At 61.4% G+C, this 17,334-nt stretch overlaps 1 protein-coding gene across 4 annotated transcripts; it reads left to right on the top strand.

Annotated features, from left to right (window-relative positions):
• Positions 1–6,537: 6,537 nt before the first annotated feature.
• XRCC1 (X-ray repair cross complementing 1) lies at positions 6,538–16,597 on the top strand. Of its 4 annotated transcripts, XM_073323580.1 has the most exons (17): positions 6,544–6,768; positions 7,138–7,230; positions 7,726–7,833; positions 8,077–8,235; positions 9,590–9,670; positions 9,884–10,001; positions 10,307–10,455; positions 11,112–11,232; positions 11,468–11,684; positions 12,109–12,225; positions 12,527–12,626; positions 12,810–12,984; positions 13,081–13,135; positions 13,481–13,620; positions 13,913–14,003; positions 14,393–14,468; positions 14,864–16,597. In XM_073323580.1, exons 1-17 carry the CDS (start codon positions 6,718–6,720, stop codon positions 14,975–14,977), a joined length of 1,965 nt encoding a protein of 654 aa, XP_073179681.1. In that variant the 5' UTR covers positions 6,544–6,717; the 3' UTR covers positions 14,978–16,597. The 4 variants fall into 4 exon arrangements, with proteins under 4 accessions (XP_073179682.1, XP_073179680.1, XP_073179683.1 ...); XM_073323579.1 differs by having other exon boundaries at positions 6,541–6,768; positions 12,810–13,135; XM_073323581.1 differs by lacking the exons at positions 14,393–14,468; positions 14,864–16,597 and having other exon boundaries at positions 6,538–6,768; positions 12,810–13,161; positions 13,913–14,001.
• The last annotated feature ends 737 nt before the right edge of the window (positions 16,598–17,334 follow it).

Genomic DNA, 17,334 nt, shown 5'->3' with positions numbered 1-17,334 from the left:
TCAGCATCCATGGCGAAGGAGGCTGGGCAGTTCAGCCCATGGGAGGTGGGGGGCATCCGCTGGAGGTACCAGGCACCACATGTGGGGAGGGGGCGGTTACAGAGAGCAGGGTGGGCTCAGACCAGGGCAGAGAACCCCCTCCCGAGACCAGCAGGGGGAGCTGAGGCTCAGAGCGAGGGGGCTGGGAGCCAGGACTCCTGGGTTCTCTCCCCGGCTCTGATTCCGGGCAGAGGGCCGAGGGAAGCTGAGCCAAGCGCCCAGGTTGCTGGCAGAGGCGCGGCTGGCCTGGCTGGGGGCCAGCGCAGGCAGGACGGAGAGTTTCTGGGCAGGGCCCTGGAGAAAGGCCTTTGGGACAGTCAGACAGCAGCAAAGACTGAGGTCTGGCCAGCCGGCTCCAGTGACAAGCCAGGGGCCCCCGGCTGGCTGGGATCTAGCATGGGGTTCTCAGCCTTTCCCTTCCTGAGCCCCGCGCCGGGACCCTGAGTGCTATAAAGACTCCAGGGCCCGGTGCGGGGGCCAGGGGGACTCGAGGCTCCGGCCAGGGGTGGGACCCTGGGGCATAGGCGTAGTTTGACTTCTATATTTGGGGAGGGGCCAGCTCTGCACAGCGGGGTCCAGGGAGGGAAAGTCGCCTCCAGCCCCGGACTCACCTCAGCAGCCCCCCGCCTGTCTGGGGCTGTGCCGGCAGCTGCTCCCCGAGGGCTCTGCCGGCCCCGGGTCCCTGCCCAGGCGGCTCTGACCGGCTGCAGGAGCAGTCAAAGGGGGCTGGGAGCAGCCGCAGCCCCGGGCACCAGCAGCAGACGGGGGAATGCCATGGCTGCCCGCCCCATGGCACCACCAGCCAGAGGAGGAGCTGCCCCACACTGCCTGGCTCCGGCTTCCCGCCTAGGACCTGGCCAGAGGGCAGGACCTGAGTGGGGCTGAAGGAGGGGGGCGGGGTGGAGCTGCCCCCAGGACTGCCCCACTCTGGGTAAGACTCTGCAGTTTGGGGGGGCAATGACCTCATGCCCCCTCACCTCTGTCCATGGGCTCAGGGCTTCTGCCCACGTTGAGGCTTCAGCGGGGGTCTGGGGCGGGGGGGATCTCAGGGTTTCAGCCCTATGCTGGTCCCGGCTTCAGTGGGAGGAGGGGGAGAAGGGAGCTCGGGGTTTCAGCCCCACGCCACTCCTGGTTTCAGCCCCATGGCAGGGGAGTTGGGCACCAGGGCGCAGGGTTTCAGCGAAAGGGCTCACAGATCCCCAGTGGGCCGCGGATCCCCGCTTATCTGGGGGGGAGAGTGATCCCAGGGGGGCCCTGATGCTAGGCTAGAGAGGCACCTTATCCTATATGGGGATAGACAGGGAGACTGAGGGCTGGGGATGGGGATGGCGAACAGGACAGATGGAGGCAGTGTTGCCAACCCCAAAGGTTCAAAAGTGATGAGATTACGTAAAGATATGAGATCTGGGGGTCTTGTTATTTGCCGTCTGCTCTTTGAGCCGTTAGGGGGCCCCGGGGGTCACGGTTTGTAGCTTTCTCCACAGCCGGGAGGACTCGAAACGGCCCTCTTCTTTAAGGCTGAAACCAGCCCAGACCCACCTGACTCCGGGAGCTGGGGCTTAAACGAAAACAATACTTATCATGAGACTCGTGACAGAATCATGAGAATCGGCACCACTGTGGCGATGGAGATGGGTGGATGGGCAGGAAGGTGTGAATGGGGACGGATGGACAGTCAGAGGGATGTGTATGAAGCAGGACGGGTGGGGAGGGATGGGGTGACACTGGCAGGCCGGAATTAGCTAAGAACTGGGGACCAGCCCAGGTTACCCATGTGTTACTTTGCTCAGAACTGGTGCCAGTCTGGTACGACTGTATTTAACGTTTAGCCTCGAGGGAGGCCGCTGGCTGCCTGCATTAACCTCCCGTGCCATGTCTGGGTTCCAGCCTACAAGGAAATAGCTCAGTTTTGCTCTAGAGTTTGAAAACGTTTGCTTTGAACTTGTGAACCCAGCCTGGGAATCGTCCCCCCGCCCAGCCAGCAGGCCTATCCGAATCAGACGGGCCAGCCAGGACCATTGCAATCCAGAGGGTTGGTTAACGGCCCTGTCGCACCTGGGAAACGGTGCACAGAAGCTCGGCCTGCAGGCTTGGAAGCTGAATGAAGGAAATAAAACCAAGCACGGGAAAATTGTCCATCTCTCTCTTCACTGTTTGAATTCCGACAGGGCCAGAATCTCTAAACTGAGGCCGAGATCCCCAAGGGTGACCCCTGGGCCCACCCTGGAAGCCACTTCGAATCGACAGATCACTACAAGTCAGGCATGCATTAGATGGTTTATTACAGGATTTGCAGCAGGCCTTGTCTTTGGTGTAGGATCTAGGGCACCAATTGATCTCAGGAAGTGACCTTCTGTGGGGTGATTTTTGGTGTAAGTGATTACTGGTCACTAAGCCCAGTTTAGTTGGGTGACAAGACAGACTGGAGAGTCTCCGGGGACCGCCTGTAACTGTAGCTAATGGGAGCTGCATGGGCGGCACCTGCGGATGGGGGTAGCGCACCTGGCCACGCCTCCGCCTGGGAGCCAGATACGCTTCTGGGAGCCACCCGAGGTAAGCGCCACCCAGAGCCTGCAACCCTCACCCCTTCCCATGCCCCAACACCCTGCCCCAGTCCTGAGCCCCCTCCCGCAATCCGAACCCCTCGGTCCCAGCCCAAAGCCCCCTCCTGAACCCCAACCCCCTCATCCCCAGTCCCACCCCAGAGCCCACACCCTCAGCCAGAGACACCCTCACATCCCTCCCAACCACCTGCCCCAGCCCATCAACCCCAGGTGATGTCACGTGATGGCGATGTCCCTTAACGATGCTGTCATCGTGCTGCCGGACCACCGTAACGCCACTGTGCCACAGGGACACTGCTGCCATGAGGGCCTTGGGCTGTTGGCATGGTGACGGCGTACTGGGATGGGGCCATTTTGATCACGTCTGCTCATCTGGATGATGTCACCAGCCTGTGATGTCATGTCACATCAGGCTGATGTCACTGCATGCACTGTGCCCCTGTGACGAAGTGGGGATTTCCCCTTGTTATGTTGTACGTGAGCCTATGTGAGTCTTTCTGTTTTGCATGAATGCCGGCTGTGCCTCAGTTTCCCTGTGTATTGCACCAATGTCTGGGTGGTGGGAATAAGCGCGTGTGACCTTTGTGGGGGTTGCTCCAGCTCCCTTCATGGATGCTGTGGCTGCCCCTTCATAACCTGAGACCCAGGAGGAGGATGCGACCAGGTGACTCTCGGCCCAGAAGCGAGACAAGGGCCGGAGGAGGAGCAATGGCCAGGGCAGGCGCCAGGCACCTGGAAGCGAGTTGGTCTCGGAAGGCTTGGGGCTCAGGGGGAGGACTGTCCCCCCAAGATGGACTTAGCTTAAAGTCACTGATTTCTGTGCTAACACATTCTGTCCTACGCTGTGTTCCTGTCGACGGATAAACCTTCTGTTTCCCCGGCTGGCTGAGAGTCAGGTGTGAGTGCGGAGTTGGGGTGCAGGTGTCACGGAGTCCCTTGGCGATGCTCTGGACCTGCTCCCCATGAAGCCAGTCAGGACTCTGGGGAAGTCTCCGCTCTGGGAGCAGCCTGTCTGCAGGACACACAGCTCACACGGCTTCCACCTTCCTGGGTCTGACCTTGGAGCATTCAGCCTCCTCTGCCCCTCTGTGTGCTTCCCACAGCAAGTCCGCTCAGGCGGGGTCTTGCGGAAGCCAGAGGGTCCTGCCCCCCAACTCTGCAGTCAGACGGGACTCTCAGCCAGCCAGTAAAACAGAAGGTTTATTAGACGACAGGGACATGGTCTAACACAGAGCTTGCAGGTGCAGAGAACGGGACCCCTCAGCTGGGTCCATTTTGGGGGGCAGTGAGCCAGACAACCCCATCTGCCCTTCACTCCATGTCCCAGCCAGCCCCAAACTCCCTCCCCCTCCAGCCCCTCCTCCTCTGGGCTTTGTCCCTTTCCCGGGCCAGGAGGTCACCTGATTCCTTTGTTCTCCAACCCTTCAGCTCTCACCTTGCAGGGGGGAAGGGCCCAGGCCATCAGTGGCCAGGAAACAGGGTGTCGGCCATTCTCTGTTTCCAGACCCCTGCACACACCTGCCCTCTAGGGCTCTGCAATGATCAGACACCCTTACCCCACCCCCTAGATACTTAAGAACTGCCTAGGGGAAACTGAGGCACCCCCACACTATTCAGAGGAAACATTAAGAACAGTCCCACTTCGTCACAACAGGGCCCTCTGGCTCCCCCAGAAGCTCCGCCACGGGTGGACTCACTGCGGGAAGCGCACGGTGTGGAAGGGGATGCTGAATACTCCGAGATCAGACCCAGGAAGCTCAGAGCTTTTTGCCCTTGAAACAGCATGCTCAGAGAGAAGAGGCTCCCACAGACTCCTGACTGGCTTTGTAGGGAATAGTTCCAGAGCATCACCCCAATGACTCCATGCCACCTGGTGGCAGTGGTGGGATCAACTGCACCCCACGGACAGACCATCCTGCAGTTAGTCACTGGGGAGCAGTAAGACGAAGGGGGATTAGCGGGAGATGGGCGTGCTGAAGGCTCCAAGAGGTGCGGTTCCAGGAGGTGGAGGAGCCTATGGCTTAACCCCAAGAGAGAGTGGACCCCCGAGAAGGGCTGTCGCACTGAAGGGGTTCCTCCCAGGGATCATGGGCAGCGAACAGAGCACAGGCCTGTGAGTCCATGATCAGTGGGGCATAGGTGCCGACTTCCCCTCTGCCCAGTGGGTGCTCAACCCCCACACCTGCCTCTGGCCCCGCCCCCGTCCCTCTTCTTCCCATCCCTGCACCACCCTCACCCCACCCCCTTCCCCCAAGTGCCCGCCCCTGCCCTACCTCTTCTCCGCATCCTCCCCTGAGCATGCCGTGTCCCCGCTCCTCCTCCTCCCTCTGGGAAAGTCCTAAGCGCCGCCAAACAGCTGTTAGGCAGCAGGGGGCGGGAAGAGCTGGGAGGGAGGGGGAGGAGCGGGAACGCAGCACGCTTGTGGGGGAAGGCGAGGCGGGGGTGGAGCTTGGCTGCCGGTGGGTGCGGTGCCAAGGCAGGCCAATGCAAAGGGGGAGAAACACCCCATCAAGTAGCTGAGCAGGAAGCTGCTGCCCCGGGAGCAAGGCTTTGCGGCCATAGAGGAGACGTGACTGGCCATGGAGTGGGCTCCTGAAAGGCTGCAGCCGGATCTGTTTGGGTGGCGCTTCACTGTGTACCCGGACCACTTGTCCTACCGTGCCTGCACCAGATGAGAAGGGCCAACGTCAAGCTCCTGAGGTGGAGTCTGTCCTTCCAGGAATTTGAGATGGAGGCGGTCCATGTTCAGGGGAGTGCACATGTTATAGCTGATGCTTTGTCCCGGAGAGCGGGGCCTGAACTTCCCCAGGTCACTGGCTAAAGAAACCCCGCTCAGTTCGGTCTCGAAGAGGGGAGAGATGTTGCAAAGTGGGGCCTACGTGAGCCTATGTGAGTCTTACTGTTTTGCATGAATGCTGTGTGTGCCTCTGTTTCCCTATGTATTGCACCAATGTCTGGGTGGTGGGAATAAGCGGGTGACTTTTGCGAGGGCTGCTCCAGCTGCCTGCATGGATGCTGTGGCTGCCCCTTCGTAACCTGAGACCCAGGAGGGGGATGCGACCAGGTGTCTCTCGGCCCAGAAGGGAGACAAAGGCCGGAGGAGGAGCATCGGGCAGGGCAGGTGCCAGGCAGCTGGAGCAAGTCGGTCTCTGCAGGCTTGGGGCGCAGGGGAAAGGCTTGTCTTCTTGTCGTTTAATAAACCTTCTGTTTTCCCGCCTGGCTGAGAGTCCCGTCTGACTGTGGAGTTGGGGGGCAGGACCCTCTGGCTGCCCCAGGACCCTGCCTGGGCAGATTCGCTGCAGGAAGCGCACGGTGGGGCAGGCGACGCTGAATGCTCCGAGGTCAGACGCAGGAAGGGGGAAGCCGGGGAAGCTTCTTGCCCTGGGGACAGGCTGCTCCCAGAGTCCTGCCCGGCTTCGCAGGGAGCAGTTCCCGAGAAACGCCCGGGGACCCCGTGACAGCCCCATGATGATGTCACATCATAATGTCTGCCTATTTTGATGATGTCACATTCTCAGGCCATCACATCCAGGTGTCTGCACATATTGATGACATCACACCATGGGGCTGATGACATCACCACTTGGTGATGTGGTGTCATAGGCTGATGATGTCACCGCAGATGATGTTACACCAGGAAGACTGCTCATGTTGATGATGTCATGTCATGATGATGTCATTATCAGTCACTAAGACACCACAATTAACTAAAATTGGGGCCGCGTGCGCCACAGCATGACGTCATGTCGCGCTCTGATGCGACTTCACCTCTGCGCCGCCAGGAGGTGGAACAGGTGCGAGCGGGCTGCACGAGGGCAAGGCGCATGCGCCCTAGTAAGAGCCGCAAGCAGCACTCGGGGCGCATGCGCCGCGACCGAGCGGGGACCGGGCGAAAGAGGCGCGAAGGAACCACGCACGCGCTCCGCTGCTCGGGCGAGATCGGGCGCTGCGCACGCGCACAATCCCTCGCTGGGCAACGGCGCCTGCGCAGAGCGGCTCGGAGGGCCGAGCCCACATAGAGCGGAGCGGGCGGCGCAGAGCGGTTTCGCTTCCGGGGGCGCCGGAGTTTTGTTTCCGGGCGGGGGGGCAGCGGCGGCGGCGGCGGCGCGCGGGGATGCCGGAGATCGGGGTCCGCCATGTGGTGTCCGCGAGCAGCGCCGACCCGGTGCGGGGCAGCCATTCCCGGGGGCGGGGCGGGGGGGGTCAGGTCTGGGTCGGCGAGACCACGACGGGACGGGAGAGACCATTCCCCGTGGGGGGGGGCGGACGGGAGAGACCATTCCCCGTGGGGGGGGGGACGGACGGGAGAGACCATTCCCTGTGGGGGGGGCGGGAGAGCTGAGTGGGAGAGACCATTCCCTGTCGGGGGGGGGACGGGACGGGAGAGACCATTCCCTGTGGGGGGGGCGGGAGAGCTGAGTGGGAGAGACCATTCCCTGTCGGGGGGGGACGGGACGGGAGAGACCATTCCTGGGGGGGGGGAAGAGACCATCCTTGGGGGTGTCTCGCCCCCCTGACCACCCCCATTCCCCAGACTCACTGCGCCGAGAACCTGCTCAAAGCCGACACCTACCGCAAGTGGAAGGCGGCGCAGGCGGGCGAGAAGCAGCTGTCGGTCATCCTGCAGGTGAGCTCCCCCTCCTCTCCCCCCCCCCGTGGGGCCGGGACTCCTGGGTTCTGTCCCTGGAAGGGAGGGGGGGCAAGGGGGAGCCGGGACTCCTGGGTTCTGTCCCTGGAAGGGGGGGGGGGCAAGGGGGAGCCGGGACTCCTGGGTTCTGTCCCTGGAAGGGGGGGGGGCAAGGGGGAGCCGGGACTCCTGGGTTCTGTCCCTGGAAAGGGGGAGCCGGGACTCCTGGGTTCTGTCCCTGGAAAGGGGGAGCCGGGACTCCTGGGTTCTGTCCCTGGAAGGGAGCGGGGGCAAGGGGGAGCCGGGACTCCTGGGTTCTGTCCCTGGAAGGGAGCGGGGGCAAGGGGGAGCCGGGACTCCTGGGTTCTGTCCCTGGGAGGAGACTAGGGTGTAGGGGGGACCCTGGACTCCTGGTTCCCGGAGTGGGTTGGGAATGGGCCCTGGGTGGGCACCGCATCCCCGGCCCCTGACTCTCTCCCCTTCCACCTGCGGCAGTTCGAGAAGGAGGAGCGGATCCACAGCATCGACGTGGGCAACGAGGGCTCAGCCTTCGTGGAGGTGCTGGCCGGCAGCTCCGCCTCACCCAGCGAGCAGGACTACGAGGTGAGGGGGAGGAAGCAGCGCATGCTGAGCTTTGGGGAACTCCCAGGTCTAAGGTGGGGGGCAGAGGGGTTGACCTGGTTCAGTGAGCCCTGTGGGGTGGGGCCCAGCTGAGCGACGGCAGGGGGCTTAACTGTTTAGGACTGTGGCAACGACAGGATTTGGGGTGGGGGGATGTCAGGGGTTTGCAGAGGCTTCTCTAACCCGGGCTCTCTTCCCTCTTCCCCCCCCCCCCCACCCCGCAAGGTGCTGCTGGTCACCTCGTCTTTCATGTCGCCCTCGGAGAGCAAGGCTGGCACCAACCTCAACCGGGTCCGGATGTTCGGCCCGGACAAGCTGGTGAAGGCAGCAGCAGAGAAGAAATGGGACCGGGTGAAAATTGTCTGCACCCAGCCCTACACCAAGGTGGGACCCCTCCCGACCCTGGGACCTTCCTCCGCAGTACAGCCTGGTCTGGGGACCCCTCGCATACTGGCCAGGCAGGGGTGGAAGGGATTACACGTGGGTGAGTGAAAGCGGGCAGTGCAGAACAGTGGTGACGTCGTGATCCATTGTCAGTGCGACCCGCTCAAGCGGGGTGGGTGTGATGTTCCCCAGGGTACAGTCTGGAGTGGGGAACAGCTGTGTCCCCTTGGGTCTCTTTGACATTGCTTTGCCACCAGTCCTGGCCCTCTCACACAGCCTGCAGCGTGCAAAGTCACCCCGAGCTGAGTTACAGGAACACTTTCCCAGCCATTCCTCAATTACACACTGGGCAGCACCCGCAAATCCTTAGTCCCGGCCTTGTCCCCCAGAAATGTGCGTTTTGTACTGCCCAGCACCCTCCTGGACAGCACGAGCTCATAGAAATCCCATCAAAGGGAAGGTATTGTGCACCAGCCAAGTGGAGGTTCCCAAACACTTCGCTCCAAACACTCTGTTTTGGATGAAACTATTTGAGAAGGTTTTTACCTGCTGAAAGGTTGATTCCAATCGCTTACAAGTGATGAGACGTAAAAGCCAGAATGGGGTGCAAAGAAAAATGACAGGAAATAAGCACGCAAGCTACTGCCTAATTTACCCCCTGAGTGGAGTTAAAAGCAAAAAAGGGTTTTTCTTGCCAAAAGTTTGTGGTAGATTTCACAGGCTGGATTTCCTTTCAGCCTGGGATCCCCCACTTTGGTTCAGTGTCTTTCCAGGGAATACACTGATGTCATGAGCAGAGAGATGGGAGAGGTGAGGTAGAAGCCACTGTTTCATTCCTTTACCCCCTCCCCCCTGAGGATTACCCCACACCTTGTGTACGTGAGGCTTGAACCATCTCTGGGGCGAAATGTACATTTCTTACTCACACCTTCCCCCTGCCAGAGAACGGCCGCCTACCCAGCTGATAGTTTCTTAACACCTGGTGGGGTATTGTTCTGTCCTTTGTGGTCTCTGAAGAGCTAGTCTGTGGGTGCTCCCCAGAATCCTAACATATTTTAGTAACATCGTATAGTAAAAGTACGTAGCTTTACACACACTGTTACACACATTTTAAAAGGACAGTGATGTTCAGCAAATGATGAGTTTTTAAATGATAGCTCACAAAGCAGACTTTGTACCAAATATTTCATAACCTTATAAAAGTGCCTAACATGGGGTACAGGGTGTCTCGGCGGGGGCGGGGGGAGTGAGGTCTAGTGGTTAGACCAGGGGAGGCGGGCTGGGAGCCAGGACTCCTGGGTTCTCTTCCCAGCTCTGCCAATGGGTCACTTTCTTTTGGCTGTTCTCCCCATAGACCCTAGCGTATGGGCTGTCTTTTGTGAAGTTCCACTCGCCACCCGAAAACAACGAAACCCAATCAAAATCTGCCTCCCCGGTGAGTAACAGCTTTGGTGGTGCCCCTCAATCCTGCTAGCCTAGCCATGGACTCCCCCCTCCCCTCTCTCAGCTCTGCCAGTGCCCCTCACTCCTTACCTGCAGCCCCCTGCTAGCCCAGCCCTGGGCTCCCCCCTCCCCAGCTCTGCCGGTGCCCCTCACGCCCGACCCGCAGCCCGAACTAGCCCAGCCCTGTGCATCTCTCTCCGTACAGAAGGTGACCAAGCTGGGCCAGTTTAAGGTGAAGGACGAAGACAGCAGTTCTGCCTCAATGAGGCCCGGGGCCCTGTTCTTCAGCCGAGCTAGCAAACCGCTTCTCACACCACCCAGAGGTACCATGAACCCCTGGAGGGGGGGGGGTCTAGTGGGATAGAATGGGGTGGGGGCTGGGCGCCACGACTCCTGGGTTCTCTGCCCGGCTCCGGGAGGGGAGTGGGGTCTAGTGGTGGGTGCTGGGAGCCAGGGCTCCTGGGTTCTCTCCACAGCTGGGTGTGCTGGCCGTCTGCCTAGGTTACCCAGAGATGCTGGTTTCCAGGGGCTGTCCCCTGCCCTCTGTGGTACGTCTGGTTAGCTCTGGCTCCGCGGGCTGCTACTGTGATTTGTGGCTGCGACATCTCTTGTCTGCTCTCCCGTGCAGCCCCGCAGACGGAGGAACCGTCCCCCAGCTACGCTGTGGCCACCCTCCAGGCCAGTACACCCAGCGCTGCCGCCTCCTCCCCCTCCCCACCCGCTGCAGAGAAACCCACCGCCAGGACCTCCCCGAGCCGCGCTGCAGCCTCCCCCAAGGTACAGTCCTCTCAGCCGGGCGCAGCCCTCGCGGTGGTGGGGGTTGCTGGAACCCGGGCAAAGAGCCGCGAGAACAAAGAACGGCTTGAAAATTCCCCGCAGAGCAAGTGACACCAGGCACTTGACCCGTTCGGTTTAACCCAGGGAAGGCTCCCGGGAGCTGTGATCCCGTCTCTATTCACCCTGGGAATAAGGCATCAGTGCTCACCAGGGAGGGCAATGAAACATTGGGACAAGTGCCCAAGGGGCGCGGGGGATTCTCCATCCCGGGCAGTTTCTCAGTTGAGACGGGGTTCCTTGGTAAGATCGACCCTAGGAGTGACTGGGGGGCCGGTCTCTGGCCTGGGCTGTCTGGAACGGGCTGACGGGCACAGGTGGCCCTGCTGGCCTGGGAATGTAGTCATCTATGTGAACCCTGGCGTCCGGGCCGGCTCCCATCACTGGGGACTGCATTCTGGTACCCACAATCTGCTGCATTGCAGATTTGCTTGGGTACAGGGTTCTCCTTCACGTTTTGTCTTAAAGCTGCCGCATCTCAGCACCCGGTGAGGGGTCCCTGTATAAACAGCCCCCGCAGTGGTGGCTGCGTTCAGGAATCCAATGCTGATCGTACCAGTTGTTTATCTTTCGCTCCTGATCCACTTCTTCTCCCTCAGGATCCGGCTCCCACCAAGAGGAAGTTTGAGTTCAGCAAGGAGAACTCGGTCCCCCCCTCTGCTCGGAAGCCTGACCCCGAGGCCCCCCACTCCATGCAGCCAGCCCCCAAGAAGCCCAAAGGTGAGAGGGGACTCCTGGTTCTCTCCCCAGCTCTCTCCATAGTATACAGTATGATGGGTCTACAGTATGACGGGTCGAGGTCTGTTGGTACCTTAAGGGCCAGAGAAAGGGGGGGCGGGGTACAGTGTAAGGAGGGGAGGGCAGATCTGTCACTCATTTGGCCGAGTGTTTCAGTTGGCTCAGGTGTCCCAGTAGGTGGGTGTTATCATGAACCCCCCCCATTGTCCTCCCCCAGCCCCAGAGCCACCCCCCAGCAGGCTGCCGGCCCACAAGAAGCAGCCGAAGGAGCCGTCGCCGGAGGGGGCAGGGGAGGATTTTCATAGGCTCCTGCAGGGGACGGTCTTCGTGCTGAGCGGCTTCCAGAACCCCTTCCGCTCCGAGCTGCGGGACAAGGCGCTGGAGATGGGCGCCAAGTACCGGCCCGACTGGACCCCCGACAGCACCCACCTCATGTAGGTACTGCCAGCTCCCTGCACCCGCCAGGCCGGTACTGCCCAGCCAGCCGGACTGGACTCCCAACTGCACCCACCTCATGTGGGTACCGCCGGCTCCCTGCCCGGCCAGACGGACTGGACCCCTGGCAGCACCCACCTCATATCGGTACTGCCGGCTCCCCTCCCCACCCCGCCTGGCTGGTACCGCCCGACAGGACCCCGGACAGCACCCACCTCACGTTGGTACTGCCGGCTCCCTGCCCCTGCCCGGCTGGTACCGCCCGGCCAGCCCAACTGGACCCCCGACAGCACCCGCCTCATCTAGGTACCCCCGTCTAACCACTAGACTTCACTCCCAACCCAGAGCTGGGGAAAGAACCCAGGAGTCCTGATGCCTTGATCTACCTCTCTCTGATCTCCCTTCTGCTTCCCTCTCCCCCAGCTGTGCCTTCGCCAACACCCCCAAGTACAGCCAGGTGAAGGGGCGCGGGGGCACCATTGTGCGGAAAGAGTGGGTGCTGGACTGCCACCGGGCCCGGCGGCACCTGCCCTGCAAACGGTGAGGAGGGGGCACCCTACATCCAGTGGGTCTGGGGGGCCATCCAGGAGGTGTCAGCACTGGCTGGGGCTTGGGGGGTTATATGCTATCGGGGTCAGATGGGGAGCAAGACTGGTGGGGGAGGGTGCTGGGGGGTCATTCATGGGGGGGGGCAATCAGTGATGGCTGGAGCCCAGGGGGTTCAGTCCTGTTGTAGGGGACTGCAGGGGGGTGGGGGGGCTCCAGGGGGTATAGTCGGATCTCCCTGGGGCTGGGGAGCAGCGCTTGGCTGAGGGGATAACCGAGGGGTGTCCCTGGGCAGGTACCTGATGGATGGTCCGCCTGCCTCGGGCAGCGAGGAGGAAGAGGAGAGTGAGGAAGAGCCGCCCGCCCGGCCCCGCAAGACCCCCTCCCCCCGACAGGTAGGGGGCATCAGATGGCGCAGGGCCTGGCTCTGGGAGGGGAGTGGGGTGGGGCTGGGAGCCAGGACTCCTGGGTTCTCTCCCCACCTCTGGGAGGGGGGTGGGGTCTAGCTTCCCAAGCCCCTGCCCTGCCCCCATTACACCACCTTGCACAGACCCCCCCCTCGGACCTTTCTCTTGCAGAGAGCCGGGCTGCCTAGCTCCAACCACCAGGGCAAGGCACCTGCCAGGGCTCTGCCGCCTCAGGGTGAGTCCTCGGGGGAGGAGACAGAGCCCGGCACATCCTGGGCCAACGCCGGCAACTCGCGGGCCGGGGGGGAGAGCTCCCCGGCCTCCACGGACAGCGGGGAGCCCGCAGGTAGGGAGAGAACCCAGGAGTCCTGGCTCCCTGCCCCGGGAGGTATCCCACAATGCTGTGGGGTGGCTGGGACTGATTTCCCGTGCTGTTCTCCAGGGGCGAGAGACAGCGGGGAGGGCGACTCCGGCGACACAGACGATGAGCTGAGGAGGTGGGTACAGCAGAGCTTGGCCCCCGGTGAGTTGGGGCGAGTGCCCCTTGGCCATGGGGGCTGATCCAGAGAGGGGGTGGGGACAGGAGGGATGGGAAAAGGGCCCCAGGGGGAGATCCGCCTCCCCCCCGGTGCTCTTTCTGGGGAGGGACTCCTGGGTTCTCTCTGTAGCTCAGGGGAGTGGGGTGTAGTGATTAGAGCAGGGGGGCTGGGAGCCAGGATGCCTGGGTTCTCTCCCTGGCTTTGGGAGGGGGATGGAGATGAGGTAGGGCAGGGGGTTCCGTTGCTTCAGCAGAGGAGCGGGAGGGGTGTCACCCCCTGGCTGACCCACACTCCCTGATGTAGGGTGGAGGAGGAGCACCGCAAGAAGCAGCAAGCGGGTCGGGAGGCAGCTCCGGACCCTGATGACGACCCCTATGGTGGGTCTACAGATGAGAACACAGATGTAGAGGAGGAGCCAGATCAGCCCATCCCGGAGCTTCCTGGTATGTGTGGTGGGACATGGCACCTTTCCCTTCCAGGGACCTCTGGCTTCCATCCGGCCCCATGGGGGGAACTGGCTCTCTTGGGTGGGGGACGATGGGGCACGGGGCCTGTCTCCTCTAGGGGATGGGTAACCGCTGTTAACAGTGAGTTTGAGTAGAACACATGAAGGAGATTCTTAATATCCTGCGGCAGGGAGTCCCACAGGTGAACACCATACAACTCTGACAGGGAGACGCCCAAGCGGTTTTCGAGCATCCCGCTCTTTACGTGACCCCTTTCCTCCTCCTCCAGATTTCTTCGTGGGCAAACGCTTTTTCCTCTATGGCGAGTTCCCCTCCCAGGAGCGACGCCTCCTGAATCGCTACATCACGGCGTTCAGCGGGTGAGGGGTGAAATCCTGCTGGTTGGGGGTAGCTCCCGAAGTCCCCTTTGTAGTTATAAAATTCTCCTTCGCTGCTGTCCTAGGCATGATCTGTTTCTGGGAGGTTGTTAAACAGCCTCCGCGCCCCACCCTAGAGACCGCTGCATCTCTGTGCTGGACACACATCTGTGTTCAGCGAGCAATTCTTTATAATCGATTGGTGGGTCGGAGCGAGGGGCGCGGGCAGAGCTGGGGGGGAGCCCCGCGGGGGCTGCGGGTCGGAGCGAGGGGCGCGGGCAGAGCTGGGGGGGGAGCCCCGCGGGTCGGAGCGAGGGGCGCGGGCAGAGCTGGGGGGACGGACGGTGGGTCGGAGCGAGGGGTTCTCACTGATGCTGCCGTCCTGCCCCCAGGGAGGTGGAGGGCTACATGAACGAGCGGGTGAACTACGTCATCACGGCCCAGGAGTGGGACGACACCTTCGAGGAGGTGAGAGGGCTCCCCCCGTTCTCCCCCTGCCCCCCAGCACCAGAATAGCGACCCCTAATGGATGAGGTGCACGTGTCCTCCCCTGGAGCGGGCAGGGGGCTGGCTGGCTCCGTGGGGCAGGGAACGGGACACGGGGCCTTTAACCTGTTTGTCGCATTTGGGTGTTTAATGCAGGGTGCAGGCTAGAGTTTCTGGAGCCAGGACTCCTGGGTTCTGTCCCTGACTGGGATGGGAGTGGGGTCCAGTGCCTCAGAGCAGGGGGAGCTGGGAGCCAGGACTCCTGGGTTCTCTCCCCAGCTCTGGGAGCGGAGTGGGGTCGAGGGGCTTAGAGCAGGGGGGCTGGTCAGATGCTCTTCTGCGCGTGGCCCTCACTTCCCTGCCGTCGCCCACCGCAGGCTCTGAACGACAACGCCAACCTCTCCTTCGTCCGCCCCCGCTGGATCTACGCCTGCAACCAGCGCCAGCGGCTCATCCCGCACCAGCCCTACGTGGTGGTGCCCCAAGCATAGGGCGGCGCTCGCAGACCCCCCCAGCGCAGACTCGGGGCTGGGAGCCCCCCCGTGTACCTGGGTACGGATGACACGCTGGGCGGGGCGGTTCCAGCCCCTGCCTGAGCCTCCTGTTCGCATCAACGTCAACTGCAGGGGCTGAGCTGGGCTCTGTGCCGGGGCAGGGCCGCCCCACATGTACCCACCCCCCGCAGCTGATCTGACTCCTCCTCCCTGTTCCCCTCAATATACCCCTCCCCCGAATCTGTGAGGCGCCCTCACCACCCATCCCCTCAACCTTCTTTCCGCCAGCGCTGTCGTTTCCACCTGTTGGGTTAATCCTGGATTGACTCTGCTTCTCGCCGTTCGCCCGCCCTACAATCACATCCCTTTGAACGGGTGTCTGCATCCGCTGGACCCCCCATGTCCAGTCCCCTTCACCTGCGTGGGCCCCCTTTTCAGTTAAACCCAGGTGACTTGTGCTGGACAGAGTCTGTGACTGGGAGGGAGAAACCCGCGGGGCGGGGTTAGATGCTAAACTCCGGAGAATTTACAAACCCAGATGAAATGCAGGAAACCTTCCCTCCCTGCCTTACCGCCCTGGGAACGGTGCAGCCAGGAACTGCTTGGCACCGTGAATTTTCACCGAGCCATGGCGGTGGGTGAGTTCAGGTCTTACCATTTGACTGCTCTGAGCAAGGAAATTAAGCTGGTTACTTTCCTTCTCTCCCTGGTCGGTTTCAGGCTGGGGGGAGGGACCTAGGTGGGTGTGTCTGGTCAGTTTCAGGGTTGCTGTGTGCCTGTCTCCATGGTTTCCCTTTCTCCTGCCCTAGATCCTGGGGTGCTGTTTGTATTTGGGGGGGAGCTCTTTTCTACAACATTTTCTTTGAGCAAAATAAAGGGCTTTCAGGTGAAGCTTGGTTTAAAAACTCCCTTTAACAGGGGGGTGGGTCTGGTCTCCCTGAGGCCCTGGCCTGGGCCCCACACTGAATTTAGGTTGCAAGTCCTGGGCTCCCTCCCACACAGCACAGCGGAGGGTGCATGCTGGGGACCCTGCTTTGTCCCAGTGGGATTTTTTGAAAGGGCCCCACATTGTCCTTCGAAAGAAGATGTGCTGCTGAGCCTGTGCCCCCATAAACCCACATCCCCCAGGGAGCTGCTGCGGAAAAGCTACTGGCCCTGCTGCCATGAACTCGAACGCCCCCCCCCCCCCCCCCCGCACTGGTTCAGAGAGTGGCCTCTGTATTGAAACTCAGGACACGTGTTTGATGAGCGGAGGCATCTCGCTCTCTGGGCCTGAATGGGGCTGGAGCTACTGCTCCACCCCTCAGCTGCTCTGGGTCTGCGTGACCCCCATCTCCAGCCATGGAGTCATAACCCATCCATTCTCCCTCTGAGCTGTAGCCAGGGGTGGGGGTCTCCGCATGTTCTGTCTGGCCTGGGCAGGGGAATCCAGCAGGGGAACTTTCTCTCTTGTGCCCCACAGTGCTTTCCTGACTCAGACCAGCTGGGGGAGAAGAGAGGGTGTGGGGGTCCTGAGCCAGAGCCCAGTTCAGCTGCTCCCCACACCACCTGGGGGGCCCTGTCCTTTGCTGCATGGCCAGTGTGTATCTTTCCTAATTAAACCTGTTAATGAGCCCAGCTATGGCCCCCTTGTGTTGATCTGACCGCACAGCTGCTAGTGAGTGGCAGAAACGAAGCAGTGGGGCTGATAGCAGGGCTGACAGAGACCGAGAGGTAGGTCCATGAACGGAGCCGGGAGGGGGGAGCCCGGGGCTGTTATAGCAGGGGGCTGTGGGTTGGAATTGAGGGGCACTCACAGACCGGGGAGGGGCCTGTTGAGCTGGAGTCTGGAACCTTTTCGGAGGGGCAGGGGGTGTTGTGGAGAAGTTGGGCTTTGGGGGAATTCAAGACTTCCCAGGGGGTGATGTGTGTAAGATTGGGGGAGGGGGCAGTCAGCCCCTCCAGCAGAGGATGGACAGACAGAGTCATTACTTTTTTTAGATTAATGTACCAAAAAATAAAATGAGCGAATTTCCCCCCTCCCCCCCCCCCGCCCTGTCCTCCCCATGGGGTGCATATAATACACTGGAAGACGTTTCTATAACAGGGATCAACCTTGCCCCATGGTTTCATCCCCTTTCCAGCCGCAGCAGCAGGTTGGGTTTGGGGTACTTATAACCTACAGGACCCAGAAAACATCTGTGACTTGTGCAGAGGGCTGCGGGTCAGGAGTGAGGGGCACTGGCAGAGCTGTGGGGGGGCATCTCAGGGCTGCGATAACTGGGGGCTGCAGGTCAGGATTGACTTTTGAATGAAAATCTGTCACCCCAGTATGAAATGGACCATGAACTCCTAGGGCATTAATTTCCCATCAC

This window comes from Lepidochelys kempii, chromosome 24 (genome assembly GCF_965140265.1).
Source record: "Lepidochelys kempii isolate rLepKem1 chromosome 24, rLepKem1.hap2, whole genome shotgun sequence".
In the NCBI taxonomy this organism is placed as follows: domain Eukaryota; kingdom Metazoa; phylum Chordata; order Testudines; family Cheloniidae; genus Lepidochelys; species Lepidochelys kempii.
This window is presented reverse-complemented; position numbering and strand designations above follow the sequence as displayed.